The sequence below is a fragment of the Primulina tabacum genome, chromosome 1 (genome assembly GCF_025594145.1).
Source record: "Primulina tabacum isolate GXHZ01 chromosome 1, ASM2559414v2, whole genome shotgun sequence".
NCBI lineage: Eukaryota > Viridiplantae > Streptophyta > Magnoliopsida > Lamiales > Gesneriaceae > Primulina > Primulina tabacum.
The window spans coordinates 10644704-10660743 of record NC_134550.1 but is presented as its reverse complement, the minus strand read 5'-3'; the positions used below and the strand labels follow the sequence as shown (position 1 = coordinate 10660743).

Below are 16040 nucleotides of genomic sequence, written 5' to 3'. Positions count from 1 at the left end.
CATTGGATGCTTTTGACATAATTATATCATACATTAACTCTTTTAAATTATGTAAATATCGAATTGCATGCTTTGAGTGTCAAACATTTCTGATTATTGAGGGTAATATATATGTTTATTGAGAGTTATTTAATGTCCATTTGAAACTCTTTTGAATCTATATCTTTTAATTTTTTTGTGCTATCTTATTTGAATTTTTAAGAAAACAATTCAAGATATACAATATACATATGCTTTTGGAAGAAAATTACCATGCATTAATTCTTTCAAATTAAGGTAATTTCGAAATAATATACATTTGGGATAAAAAATTTATGATTATTAAATGGTAATTTAATGTTCATTGGAAAACCTTATTGTAGTGATAACTTTTAACACTCAACCAATTTTATTTTTAGAAAATTAAATAAACTAATTAAATATTGTATTTCTTTTTTAGTAAGTAATTTAAGCAGGAAATTACTTAAAATAGCAAAATGTATTTTTGAATGATTTATCTCATGAGTGATACTGAACATTGCAATCATTTGTATTTTAAATATATTTATACAGTTTTTAATTAAATTGATTGATATAATCAATGCAAAAATTTTAATATAGTTTACGTTTTCAATAGAGTTTAGTTTTAATTTGAGTAAAAAAAATAAAAAAACATATAATACATAAATTACATTTGAATTAATATAAATATTAATTAAATTCAAAATTGAATTAAATGAATTGATATAATCAATGCAACAATAATTGAAGTGATCACTTATTGCAGTACACATATGTCAATATCCATGATATATCTTTCTTTTTTTAGAAATGATATTTTCACGGGAAATCAATTTTTTGGCAAATATATATATATATATATATAGATGATTGATTCTGAACATTGCAATCATTTGTATTTATAATTTATTTATACAGTTTGTAGTAAAAATTACATATATCATAGTAACACAATTCATATCACAAATTAAATTGATTGATATAATCAATGCAAAAATTTTAATGTAGTTTATGTTTTCAATATAATTTAGTTTCAATTTGAATAAAAAAAATAAAAAACATATAATACATAAATTATATTTGAATTAATATAAAAATGAATTAAATTCAAATTTAAATTAATAAAATAATTGATATAATCAATACAAACAATAATTGAAGTTATCATTTATTGCAGTACACTTATTTCGAGATTCATTAAATTTATATCTTTTTTTTTTAGAAATGACATTTTGGTGGGAAATTACTATTTTTGGCAAAAACTCTGCTTTTATATATATATAGATATAGATAGTACAACAACCTCAATTTATTTAGTGCTGAATTTAGAACTCAGATCTATTAATGCAGATCAAAAAACGAAACGACTTGCAATGATCCCAAAAACTACTCCAAATCCGTATCACATAAGAATAACTTGCCACGTAAATCCATCCAAAATGCTACCATCATCATCACCTTATTGTGGCAACATCTCTTCGTCATGTGTGCATTTCTTAGTCAAAGGAAATCCACATAATCCCGAGTTTCCTGTGTATGAGCTGCTGTCAAATGTAGAAAACTGACCGCTAGATTGGGGTATCTGCCCAACAAGATGATTATATGACAGATTCAACCGTGCTAGAAATGTTAACCTCGTCAACTGCTGGGGAATTTCCCCTACCAATTGATTTGAAGATAAGTCCAAGGACTCTAGTACGCTCATATATGCTACACATTCAGGAATATGACCCGTGAGGATGTTATGGGACAAATTCAAATACCTTAATGATTTGAGCATTCCTATTGTATCTGAAATATTTCCATGAAACAGGTTGTTTGACAAATCAATGGTCGTAAGTGTTTCCAGAATTATCTGATATTGAAGCTCCAGTCCTTTTACAGTTAATGTTACAGACTCGCTGTAAGTGAACGTTGAGTTCTTTGTTTATTTTTGTTTTCCTTGACATCAATCATGGCTTTGAAATTCTTGAAATATTGGTCTGGCAAAGCTCCAGTGAGTTGATTGTCGGAGACGTCGAAGATTTGCAACATAGGACAGGAAATATTACTCTTTAAAGCAGGCATTGTACCATGGAACCTATTAGATCTCAGCACAAGAACTCGAAGCTCCACCAGATTTTCCATCCAAGAGGGAAAATAATCTTGGATTTTATTGTTCCCGACGTTAAGAACCTGAAGCTGTCGGCACTTGGCTAAGGACTGAGGGAACGTTCCTTCCAAATCGTTGTTATTCAAGTCAAGAGATAACAGAGCACTTCCGTTTCCTATGCACTGTGGAACTTTTCCTTCCAATCTGTTATTCGATAGATGGAGAATCTTAAGGGCACTCGTATCGCAAATGGATGATGGAATCTCTCCTGTTAAACTCCAAATTACTTAGAAACTAATGGGTAGAAAATCGAAAAATTTAAATGAAAACAACTTTTGAACGGGCGTCCGGATGTAACTTTTCTCATATCCTCGTGATAAAAGGAACTTCACCTGTTAATTTATTTGAGTCCAAGACTAGATAACTCGGCCTTCTCAAATTGCGCGTCGTACGTAAACTCGAACAATTTTTGAAACACTCAAGCAATGGCCCATGTAAATCGTTTTCTTTCGCTGCAAAATCGTAGACATGTAATCCACAGCATAATCCTTGTGGGAGATTCCCCGAGAAGTGGTTTATAGAAAAATCAGCTGAGGCCAATCTAGGAATATTTTTTCCAAAATTCTCAGGCAACTTGCCAGTCAATTGGTTATTACTCACATCAAAATCTTCGAGTGAAGTTAAATTCCCAATTGTAGGTGGAAAAGTTCCATTGAGATTGTTCGCATAAAGGCTTAGCATAATGAGGTTTGTGAGATTTGTGATTGTTGGTGGTATCGAACTCGAGAATAGATTATTTGAAAGGTCTACATACTGCAAATTAAGGAGGTTTCCAATCTCCAGCGGGATGCAGCCTGAAAATTTGTTATTTTGCAGGGCGAGTTCAAATAAATTGGTCAGTAAGCCTGTTTCAGATGAAACCACCCCCGTGAAGCGATTGCTTTCAAGATCCAAGTATTTTAGTTGGGTCCAATTGCTTAAAAAATGGGAGATATCACCAGAAAGATTATTATCATTTAGCGTCAAGTCTGTTAGTTGGGTTAGGTTTGACAAGGATAGAGGCAAAGGTCCTGTAAGTGAATTCCAGCCTAAGTTCAAAAAGGTGAGATTCACGAGTTGGCTTAAAGAAGACGGAATATTTCCTTCAAATGAGTTACCGCTCAGATCAAGATTTTCGAGCTGTAACAAGTTTTTGAATACTGATTGGGGAATTGGGCCTGTGAGATTGTTAAATGACAAATCAAGAAGAGTAATACTCTGGCACCTGGTTATAAAACTTGGAAACTGCAAAGTGAGATTATTTTCACCAAGGCTGAGGAATGTCAGAAAAGGGAGGCTCGGGATTCTAGACCAATCAGTCGTCTCCAAGTGATTTAATCCAAAACCCAAGTGTGTCACCTTTTGAAGGTTGCCAATTTGATGTGGAACTTCACCACTGAGCCTGTTGTAACGGAAACTAATGTACCGAATCTCTGTTAAATTCCCAATCTCAGGTGGAATGATGCCTTCTAAGATATTGTGGCTGAGGTCCAAGAAAATGATTGTAGATAGATTTCCAATACTAGACGGTATCAATCCACTGAAGCGGTTTCGGCTGATATTAAAACTGGTGAGATTTGGGAACGAACCGAAATCGAGCCCGTCAATTCTGCCGGAAAGATTGGCATATGATAAGTTTATATCGGAAACGGAGCCCCCTTCATTGCAGGCAATCCCCGTCCAATTACAAAGGTTACTGATATTATCAAGGGACCATGGAATGGTAAAAGGAGATGGTGACAGGGTTCTCTTCCACTGAACGAGAGCTTCAGCTTCCGTTTCTGCGGAAAAGCCAGTGTTCATCTAAAGCAAAGAGAGAAGAAGAAGCAATAAGATGGAAGATATTTGGGATGTTCTCATGGCTATTTTCCTGCAGTTATACTCCAAGATTTGCTCTCTTTTATTTTATAGTACTCAAGAAGAAGAACGGATGCGACAGATTGATTCATCAAGTCAAGAAAGACTTGGAAGTCCACTCGTCAATCAATAAAATCCAAACAGCTTCCATCATTATAAGCTTAAGTATCACATACGGACTTTTAAGTGATTTTTCTTGATGAATTTTATATTGTTTAAATTTTTTTTACCTGATCAAATACCCCTATTTACTTTAATTAATTTTTTAATTCAAATTTTATTTATTTTACACATTTAGTGTATTTAAAAGTTTATAAATTAATTGTTTAAAGAAACTTTTAAAATTCATAGAAATTAAAATTTTTATTTTAAATTTAATTTCTATTTTTTTAAACAAAAGTAGGTATACAAAAAACGACTGTACACACACATAAAAAAGTTTATTGTACATGCACGCAAATGTATAATTTATAGAGTATGTCTCTTGTGAGACGGACGGGTTGACTCGTTCCATATAAATATGTAATGAAAATTAATATTTTTAGGGGTCGGGTCGGGTATCTATTTCACAAAATAACTCGTGAAATTCTCTCTTATAAGTATTTGGGTAATTGAATGGGTTTGTTGTGGGAGGACCTCAATAATTTATATATATGAGATGTCGATTCGATAAATATCTGCTGTGAGAATTAATACTTGTTACTTAAAAGTTATATTTTTCATGAGTCGAATAAGGTCGAGTCGGGTCGTAGATCCATTTAACTAATAAACTGAAATTGTTTGAAACTATAGCTATTGATCTTGCAAAGAGTTTGCAAGTTTATTGAATGTTGAGATGTCCTTTATTTCAATATGTCGATGCTTCCTATTGTTAGATGTTGGATAAGTTTTTTCCTACTCTCACTCTTCACTTCCATTCTCCACAATCTCATCAGCAGAACTGATTGCCCGCCGATCAAATTAATTTGAAACTAATTGGTTGGCATTTTTCCTATGTCACTTTGTCGCTTAAAATTCCTCTTGTGCTTGAGCTTTTCAAATATTAAACCTAATTTTCCTGCAGTTATACTAGAGATTTCCAATTTTCGCTCACTCAAGAACAAGAACGGATGGTAGCCATTGAGATGCTGATTTCTTTGATCAACTGCGATAGCTACTTGGAAGTCCACTCGTCAATGAATAAAATCCAACGGCATCCATCGCTATGTTAGGTGAGTTTTTAATGGAGGTGGGGCCCATGCGGAATTTAAAAATGTTTTCTCACATATCCCACATCGGAAAATCCTCAAAGTTGGTTCAAGAAATTTGTTATAAATTGAGCCTTCCTTGTTTGCTTTTAGTATCCCAAAATCAAAAGCTTTTCAGCTTTGATAAAAAGAGAGTGCATAGAAAAAGAGTGTATTTTTTCTTGAGTGCGGGAATTCTCTTGTGTGAGTTAGAGAAATTATTTTCTCGGTATACAAGGGTTTGGGAGTGTGAGGAATATTGAGTGTATTGGTGTATACACTTGTTGTAATATTTCTTCCAGTTATAAAAGTTGCAGTGCTCCGTGGACGTAGCCTATTTTGGGTGAACCACGTAAATCTTTGTGTTCTTGTTGATTATTTTATTCCGCATTTTTTTCGGTACTATATTATCATCGTGATCGGCATCACTTCGGGGTAATTTCCCAACAACTGGGATCAGAGCCTTGTTGTGAAAATTCTTAAAAATTCTGAGTATGCTCTGTGGTTGCAGCCTTGTCTGATCTTCCACATCAGAAAAGATTTTTTAGATTTTTTGCTAAGGCTAGAGAAGTGATGGCCGGAGATGATGGATCGGGACCGGGAATCAACAAGTTCGACGGAACAGATTTTTCGTTCTGGCGGTTACAGATAAGAGATTATCTGTACAGTAAGAAGCTGCATCAACCTCTATCAGGAAAGAAACCAGAAAAGATGGAGGATGATGATTGGGAGCTCCTTGACCGACAGGTGTTAGGTGTGATACGACTGACCCTAACGAAGAACGTGGCGCATAACATGACGGAGGCCAAAACCACGGAGGAAATGATGACCATTCTGTCAGACATGTACGAGAAGCCATCAGCAAACAATAAAGTACATTTCATGAAGAAGTTATTCAACTTGAAGATGGGAGAAGGTGCTTCGGTGGCAAAGCACATAAATGAATTCAACACGATTGTCTCTCAGCTGACATCGGTGGACATCAAATTTGATGATGAAATTCGGGCACTTATTCTTCTGGCGTCTTTACCAGACATTTGGGAACCGATGCGGGCAGCGGTTAGCAACTCTGTTGGAAAAGGAAAACTACAACTCAATGATGTTAGAGATCAAATCCTTGCTGAAGAAGTTCGCAGGAAAGACTCGGGTGAAGCAACATCATCGAGATCTGCTCTAAATCTTGATAACAGAGGAAGAGGCAGGAATGGTGAAAGGAGTTCAAACCGATGGAGCGGTAGATTCAAATCAAGAAATGGAAAAGACAAAAACATCCTTGAAAAGAATATGAAGTTCTGGAGCTGTGGTGAGACTGGTCACCTGAAAAAGAACTGCAGATCAACGAAAAATAATGCCAATGCTGTCACTGAGGAAGTACATGATGCTCTGCTATTATCCATGGAAAGCCCTGTTGATTCTTGGGTTATGGACTCGGGAGCTTCGTTTCATACCACTGGTGATCGCGATGTATTTGATAATTACATCGCTGGCGATTACGGAAAAGTTTTCCTGGCTGATGGAAAACCTTTGAAAATTGTTGGTATGGGTGATGTACGAATGAAGATGTCAAATGGATCTGTCTGGAAAATCAACAAAGTCAGACATGTACCAAAATTGACACGCAATCTGATCTCGGTGGAACAGCTCGATGATGAAGGCCATAATGTGACCTTCGGTGATGGTTCCTGGAAAGTGAACAAAGGAGCCATGATCGTTGCTCGAGGAAAGAAAACTGGAACACTGTATATGACTTCCAGTTGCAGAGACACACTAGCAGCTGTGGATGCTAGAGCCAATTCAAGTCTATGGCATTATAGACTTGGTACAAATGAGTGAAAAGGGAATGAAGATGTTGGTGTCAAAAGGAAAGCTACCAGAATTAAAGACTGTTGAACACCAACTATGTGAAAGTTGTATCTTTGGAAAGCAGAAGAAGGTGAGCTTTTTAAAAGGTGGTAGAGAACCGAAAGCAGCAAAGTTGGAGCTGGTTCATACTGATGTATGGGGACCATCTCCTGTGACATCCCTTGGAGGCTCGAGATACTATGTCACATTCATTAACGATTCGAGTAGAAAAGTTTGGGTTTATTTTCTGAAAAATAAATCTGATGTTTACGAGACCTTTAAAAGGTGGAAAGCCATGGTGGAAAATGAGACCAACTTGAAGGTGAAGTGCTTACGATCTGATAATGGTGGAGAATATGAAGATGATGAGTTCAAGAAATATTGTGAACAGAACGGGATCAAGATGGAGAAAACCATTCCTGGTACACCTCAACAGAATGGTGTAGCTGAAAGGATGAACAGGACCTTGAATGAACGCGCAAGGAGCATGAGATTGCATTCTGGATTGCCAAAATCATTCTGGGCTGATGCTGTTAACACTGCAGCATATCTGATCAACAGAGGACCTTCGATACCGCTTGACTGCAGAATACCCGAAGAGGTATGGAGCGGCAAAGAAATAAACCTTTCTTTCTTGAAAGTGTTTGGATGTCTATCCTATGTTCATATTGATTCAGCAAGCAGAACAAAACTTGATCCGAAGTGCTTCTTTATTGGTTATGGAGATAATGAGTTTGGTTATCGTTTCTGAGATGACCAAAATCGGAAGATCATTCGGAGCAGGGATGTAATATTTAATGAGAAACTTCTGTACAAGGACAAGTCAGACATTGGAGCTGGAGATGAATGTCCTGAAGTCAAGAAGACTGATGAAGTGCCATTGACATATATTCCTGTGAATGAATCGAAAACCAGTAACCAGGAAGATGAAGAAGAAACTGCACAAGATGATGACCCACAAACTCCGGTGATTGAACTCAGGAGATCTTTGAGAACCATTAGACCACCTGAGAGGTACTCCCCTGCACTTCACTATATTTTGCTGACAGACAAAGGTGAACCGGAGACCTATGAAGAGGCAATGCAAAATGATGATTCAACCAAGTGGGAGTTGGCCATGGAGGATGAGATGGATTCACTGTCATCCAATCAGACGTGGGAGTTGACATAATTTCCACAAGGCAAAAAGGCGTTACATAACAAGTGGGTGTACCGGTTAAAAGAAGAGCATGATGGTAGCAAGCGGTACAAGGCAAGACTTGTTGTAAAAGGCTTCCAACAACGGGAAGGAATTGATTACACCGAAATTTTCTCTCCGGTGGTTAAACTAACCACTATCAGGACAGTACTTGGACTAGTGGCGAAGGAAGACTTACATTTGGAGCAGTTGGATGTAAAGACTGCGTTTCTTCACGGTGACCTAGATGAAGAAATTTATATGAAGCAGCCACAGGGCTTTGAAGTACGGGGAAAAGAGAGAATGGTGTGCAAACTTCAGAAGAGCTTGTACGGCCTCAAACAAGCTCCAAGACAGTGGTACAAGAAGTTTGATGGATTCATGAGTGAAAATGGTTTCCTAAGGTGTCAAGCTGATCACTGCTGTTATGTGAAAAGGTTTGACGGTTCTTATATCATACTACTGCTATCTGTAGATGATATGCTGATAGCTGGAGCTTGTTTGGAAGAAATTGATAAACTCAAGAAAGATTTATCAAAGGAATTTGCCATGAAGGATTTGGGTGCTGCAAAGCAAATTCTTGGAATGAGGATCTTTAGAGACCGGGTGAATGGATTCTTGAAGTTATCTCAAGAAGAGTACGTAAAAAGGTGGTTAGCAGATTTAATATGGATGAAGCTAAATCTGTGAGTACTCCTTTGGCTAGCCATTTCAAACTAACCAAAGCACAATCACCATCGACGGAGCAGGAGAAGGCTTATATGAATAAGGTTCCTTATGCTTCTGCTGTCGGAAGCCTCATGTATGCAATGGTGTGTACAAGACCAGACATAGCACATGCAGTGGGAGTCGTGAGCAGGTTTATGAGTAATCCAGGAAAGCAACACTGTGAAGCAGTTAAGTGGATTATCAGGTATTTGAAAGGTACTGCTAGTTGTTCTTTATGCTTCAGGAGGTCAAAATTGGGCTTACAGGGTTTTGTCGATGCCGATATGGGTGGTGACCTGGATGGCAGGAAAAGTACTACTGGATATGTGTTCACATTAGGTGGTACAGTTGTAAGCTGGGTGTCTAAGCTGCAAAAGATTGTTGCGCTTTCGACTACAGAGGCTGAGTATGTTGCAGTTACAGAAGCTAGCAAGGAGATGATATGGTTGAGATCCTTTCTGGAAGAATTGGGTCAGAAGCTTGAAGATAGCACGTTACACTGTGACAGTCAGAGTGCTATTCATTTAGCAAAAAATCCTGTTTATCATGCTAGGACAAAACATATACAGGTTAGGTACCATTTCATCAGATCGGTGCTGGAAGATGGAATCTTGATGCTGGAGAAGATTCCTGGAAGTAAGAATCCAGCCGATATGCTCACAAAGACAGTAACCATTGACAAACTGAAGTTGTGTTCAACTTCAGTCGGACTGCAAGTATAAATGGAGATATATGAGCTGCTGCAATGATGGTGTGAAGACATGATTGAAATCAAGTCTTCAAGTGGGAGAATTGTTAGGTGAGTTTTTAATGGAGGTGGGGCCCACGCGGAATTTAAAAATATTTTCTCACATATCCCACATCGGAAAATCCTCAAAGTTGGTTCAAGAAATTTGTTATAAATTGAGCCTTCCTTGTTTGCTTTTAGTATCCTAAAATCAAAAACTTTTCAGCTTTGATAAAAAGAGAGTGCATAGAAAAAGAGTGTATTTTTTCTTGAGTGCGGGAATTCTCTTGTGTGAGTTAGAGAAATTATTTTTTCGGTATACACGGGTTTGGGAGTGTGAGGAATATTGAGTGTATTGGTGTATACACTTGTTGTAATATTTCTTCCAGTTATAAAAGTTGCAGTGCTCCGTGGACGTAGCCTATTTTGGGTGAACCACGTAAATCATTGTGTTCTTGTTGATTATTTTATTCCGCATTTTTTTCGGTACTATATTATCATCGTGATCGGCATCACTTCTGGGTAATTTCCCAACACGCTATTCACTCATAATTGTACTACATTTTTTCATGTACTGTTCGAAATCTCTCTAAATTTTATATATTATTATCTATCAATCAAACCATCCATCCACACACATACCTTTCAATTTGAATCCAAACAGAACTCCAATTATTCACTACAATTATTTAGAATACCGGTTCTCGGCTCCTATACGTCCATTCTATGTACATAATATTGCTGATTATTTAAAAGTAATGTTAGACTCGCGTAAGATAAATTTGGATCGACAGTAACTAGCACATATGGAGTTCATGTATGTGATTTTTCTTACATGTGAGAGTTGACATGACAGTGTAAATAATGAATATTATTGTCGGGATTTCTGTTTAACTTAAACTATAAAATGTTGCGTGTATCAGATATCAATGTTGTCTCAGATGTTGTGACACCTAGTGATAACATGCAACGAAATAATATATCACATAAATAAATAACTTAAACAAAAATAACTAAGAGATAATTATGCACAAATATAAATACTTGTGCGATACCTCAGGGTAAAATAATCGTTAGAATTGAGTTTACAAAAATCAATACTCGTGATTCTATGAAAAACTATATTCTTTAACACGTTAAGGAATCAAATTGCATCATAAAACAAATAATCATATTAAAAACGTATTCAAGAAATCCAAACAACATGGCGAAAACGGGGCAACAAAACACGATATTCAATCAACATTTTCAAAAGTGTTGTCTACAGATGTCTCCAACAATCACGGCAACACGTTGTAGCAACGGCGATCTTCAGACGGTGATGCTCTGAGACTTAATCATTATCTCTGATAATATTTCTCTCTATTCCTCGTCGTGCAAAATTCTTTTTCAGCCACTAACTTCTCCTCTTTATATAGACTATTTTTCTCCTAGAGTTTATCCCAAAAAAGAGTCTTATAAAATATGAAAACAAGAGTTTTATTATAAGTAAACTCTTTTAAACAATAATATCATATCATGGTAATCTTATCATAATTATTGAAGACATAGAAAGGCAAAATCTTTAATCAATTATTTCGCACAATCTTATTATGAAAGAAAAGATAATTTTAAGGAATAAATTATATATTGAAAACCAAGAATTATTTTTCCTTTTAATATCTTATTTTTGCTTTTTTGGACAAAATGAGCACAAACTCGATTTTCTATGTTGACTCCATTTGATCTCCCCTGAATGTGAAAATCTACCTCCCCTGATTTTGATAACATATATCCCCTTAAATTTGATCATGTTAACATGAGTGCAGTTAGCTAGCATTGTTGACAACATAGAAGACAACACAAGAGATAAAAATTCATTGCATATCATCAAAGTAGAGCATAGACTTAATACCAAAACTAAAAATAACACAAACACAGAGCATATGATATAAAATCACTAATCACTATCAGTGTTAACTGATGTTTCTTCTTCTTTTTCTTCTTTTGTTCCCCGATGGTCCTGCTTCATCAGTTTATGCACCAGCATTTTGCATTTCTCCTTTTTCTTGTACATAATGGACAACAATTTCCAAGGCCAGCTTATAGTTAGCAACAAGATTTTCGTAGTAGATCAAATCAGCCCTGGTTTGAATGATCTTAGCCAGGGCATGATCAAGCTGAACCTATATGGCAGTGGTGGAGAGCATGACATATCCAGTGGAGATAACTGTGTTGTGAGAACCTTGGGGTGTGTTGGAGATATCAGATGCAGCGCTTGACTCATACCAAGGTAGGTATACCTTCATGTTTCCTTTAAGCAGAGCATGGGCAATTTTCAGTAGCTCACTTACATCAGACATTTGCTCTTCAATATCTCTAATGAATCCCTGAGATTCAAGGATCCCATAAATCAGCGAGAGAAATGGCAGTTTGGATGATTTGAGTCCTCCCTCTGCAAATTGGAGCACTGTTTTGAAGACCAACTTACCGGAATTGAAAGTGCCATGTGTACCAATGGAGAATAGAGTCATAGTTTGTTGTCTTGTAACGATTGTGGAGTTTATGGAATGAGTCTAATTGCTGATCGCAATCTTGTGAAGAACAGAATAAAAAGATGACGGATTGGCGACTGACAAACGATTGGAATGTGCTAGAAATTGATTGATTAGGCCCTCGGTAATTGTTGAGGTTGCAACATGGATATCCAGTAGTAGGCCTTCTTCTAAATCGGCAGGAGTATGATAAAAGTTGTTGATTATAGCTGGACTGAATTCATACACCCTGTTTCGAACAAACATTTTCCCACATTTGCCACTAAATAGAAGATAAGAGTTTTTTCTATTAAAAAAAATTTATATTCTTAGTAGATACTTCCTAATATCTTTTAATTTTTAGTGATTAGGATTTATTTTTTTAGATTGTTGGGCTTTTTATTTTTTGGACCCAAAAATATTTTCTTTTTTCCTAGACAAAATTCATGTGAGTAAAGCGGCGGCTGATTACACAAGAAAAGATTTTTTTTCCCAATCACCACAACTCACGTGAAGAGAAGGAGAAAAAGGCGCAGCATTTCTTCTCAATTTTTCTCCACGATTCTAGTACTTTCCCTATCTTTATTTATTTTTATAGAGATTGTAAACCGAGACATGCTTGGCTAATTTATTATTCTGGTTTAAGGGTTGTTTTTACTGTTTAATTTATCACTGTGAGGTATTCGTTCTTAGATTTAATATTCTTGTTATTTCAAGTATTTGTCGATTTATGATTTAATTATATGAATATTGTATATCGATTAATCTGACAATTTAATTCGATATAGGATTTTCTACTGTTAACCGTGAATTCAGTGATCTATAATTGTCATGAATGATTGGTACACGAGTAGCATAGATTAGTTGTGTTGTGCTATCATAGCATATTTAATCTAAATAAATCAACAAAACTCGATCTATCAATTGCAGCTATCTCGGTTGTTAGGTTTTAGGATTAACTGTTTTCACAAAACGAAAATGCAATTAATTTAGGAAAACACGAGAATTTTAGCGGCTATCCCTATAATTCTAAGGTTAATTGCTTGGAACAACTTGAATAAATTATTTGTTAGCCGATAAATAGTTATATAATTAAATAGTAGAATTTCCTTGAATCAAACTTTCTCATATTAAATTCTTCATTTTATTCTAGTTGATTAATTATCATTTTAATTTATTATTTTTCTTTCTCGAATAAATTTATTTTAGTATTTTATTTAATTCATATATAAAAATCCCTCATATATAAAAATCCCTCTTTTACTTGTATTTTGCTCGAAAAAAATCATCTCATGTTCTCTGTGTATTCGACCCTACTCACTATTACACTAATTTTATTTAAAGAGTAAGAATTTAAGTTTGGTGACACAACGACAGAAAAAATAGATACGAATATATAATTTTTTTTACAATCAAGTATTTTTCATATACATCAGTTAATGAAATTTTTTAAGATATGAATCATTATTATGTTTTTTTTTTATGAATTTGTATGTGCTTAGTTCTTATATCATATGTACATTAAACATTTAAATTTATTTGTTTTCTATGATCCATTTTTTAATATCAAATATGTCGTAGTATTAAACTTTTGAAATAATTTTCTTTTTAAGTTTTACAGTTGTAGCATACTCAAATTATATGCAATATTTCTGTCATTTGACTATGAAATTTTTTATTATTGATTTTTTTATTATTTTCTTAAAATTTCATATTTATATATATTGAATTTATAAATTTGTCTGATATATAATTTTTTTAAAAAAAGTGCTACTATGATCCAAATAAAATAGTTATAAAATACTTAAGATAGTGAAACTAATTGTATAACAATTATGCCGTAAAATTTATATATTATGAGAGCTGGTTTTAGAACTTAAACCAAGAAAATATTTTAGTTCTAATTTTGGTTTATCTTTACACTCTTAATGCCTAAATCTTAAACAATCTTAGTAAATGTTTCAAATACTACCAAATTTTATGTATTGAATTTATAAATTTGTCATATATATAATTTTTTTTAAAGTTCTACTAAAATCTTTAAATTTCTTATTATAGCTAAACTCTCATAATTTTTCTAAGTGATTCATATTTTATGAAATTATTAATATATTAACATTCATAATGGTTGATATAAATTCTCCTAAATAATTTATTAAAAACTCTTTACTTTCAATTCATTGGTAAAAAAAAAGACATTAAATATGATAATATTAAACTTCATATTATCAAAATTTTCTATATTTATTATGTTATTCTACTATTGCATATATAGTTAAATTTTTTTCATATATCTTCTTGTGATACTATAATTTATTACTTAATTAAAAATTGCACTAAAATTATAATTACAAAATTTCATTAAAATTAGAAAAAAAATGTAAAGAGATAATTAAAATGACAAAATATTTAAAGATAGTATAAAGATGAATTAATTGAGAAAATTAATATAAGAGCTACATTTTTATTCTTGCAGTGATATAAATTACTACAACCAATGTATATTGTAGTGATAATTCATTAACATTTATTAGAATAATATATATACACACACATATCTTTATTGAGTTTTTAGATTTGTATAGATAAAGAGACTATTTTTATCATTTCACAATTAAAAGACAAAGCCCATGATCCAAATTTTTATAGGTATATAGATATTTGACGATCATCGATAATATTTTAAAGAGATTCTCTCCCAAGGTGACCATGCTATGTTATTAAACAGCATCTGCAAAATTTAAAATTCATCACATGCCTGTTAAGTAAAGGGTTTCCGAATTAGACAATGAAAATATCAACTTTAAGCATACATACATTCAAGAATGCGTTAAAGAGTGCTAAAGAAAGCAAAGTGGATTCTCCGACGACAAGAGGTCACAATATTGGCATGCAAAATACCTGAATTTTTCAATTTTTTTCCTTAATCAGGACATACTTAGTCTTTATTTAACAATAATGTAATATGACGCGACCGAGTGAATTGGGTGTGAGATAGGTGGCCAATTGCACCGGGTCGGGTTGTATTCTTTCAAGATAAAGTTTTCCTTGGCTCTGGAAATATCTGCACGCTTGAAACAACAGAGATCGTTAGTGGGGTGCTGGATGATTTTCCTGGTGTGGCGGTATTTATAGGAGGAAAACTAATGATGACTTTGTTTTCAGTGTCCAGCTACTACTCATGATCAATGAGATGGCTGCCCATGCTTCTGCTTGCTAACACTGTCAAGTTTGACAGCCCATGCTTACTTCGACTGAGTCCTATCACTCTTTTATGCACCAAAAGATCTCCTAATGATGACCAAGTCATGGTGCCTTATACCTACAATCTAAAACATGACACCTGTGTCGGAATGCCCAGGCTCTGATCTCCCTGGCTCCTAGATGAACTCCACCCTCGCTACTCCAGTCTTGTGGCTGCCCGAGCTCTAATCTCCAAGGATCACAAATGAACTCGGCCCCTGCTTGACACGGAGCAAGGCGACTCTGATCTATTGCTTACCCGGGGTTTGCACCGATGATGACCCGGAGTAATATGAGATATTTCCCGAGGTATCATAATAATCGATAAGAAGAATACTGATGTGATCACGCTGAAATGGATGAGCCGGGTAAGGAGCTCCAACGGATCAAATCAACAATTTATAGTGTTTGGGAATTTTGAGTGAGGATAATGGCTGTGATAGCACCTGCAAATAATGAAAAGAACTCGTGAATGGGCGCCGGAGGGGTGTCCGACGTAGCCACTCTGATGCTAAAGTCAGCAGGTTGAAGATGAACACAAGCAATATTTGAGAGAAAATATGTGTAACGCTTAGAGTTCAAAGATTTCAGAATCATTAAATAAAAAGTGTACCTG

General features: G+C 34.6%; 1 protein-coding gene across 1 annotated transcript; it reads right to left on the bottom strand.

The window, feature by feature from the left end:
* Positions 1-1349: 1349 nt before the first annotated feature.
* On the bottom strand, positions 1350-4018 carry LOC142540946 (uncharacterized). The gene is given in 3 exon segments (XM_075647434.1): positions 1350-1923; positions 1926-2360; positions 2485-4018. Coding segments are annotated over 3 exon segments (2349 nt in total). The 5' UTR covers positions 3935-4018; the 3' UTR covers positions 1350-1459.
* Positions 4019-16040: the final 12022 nt, after the last annotated feature.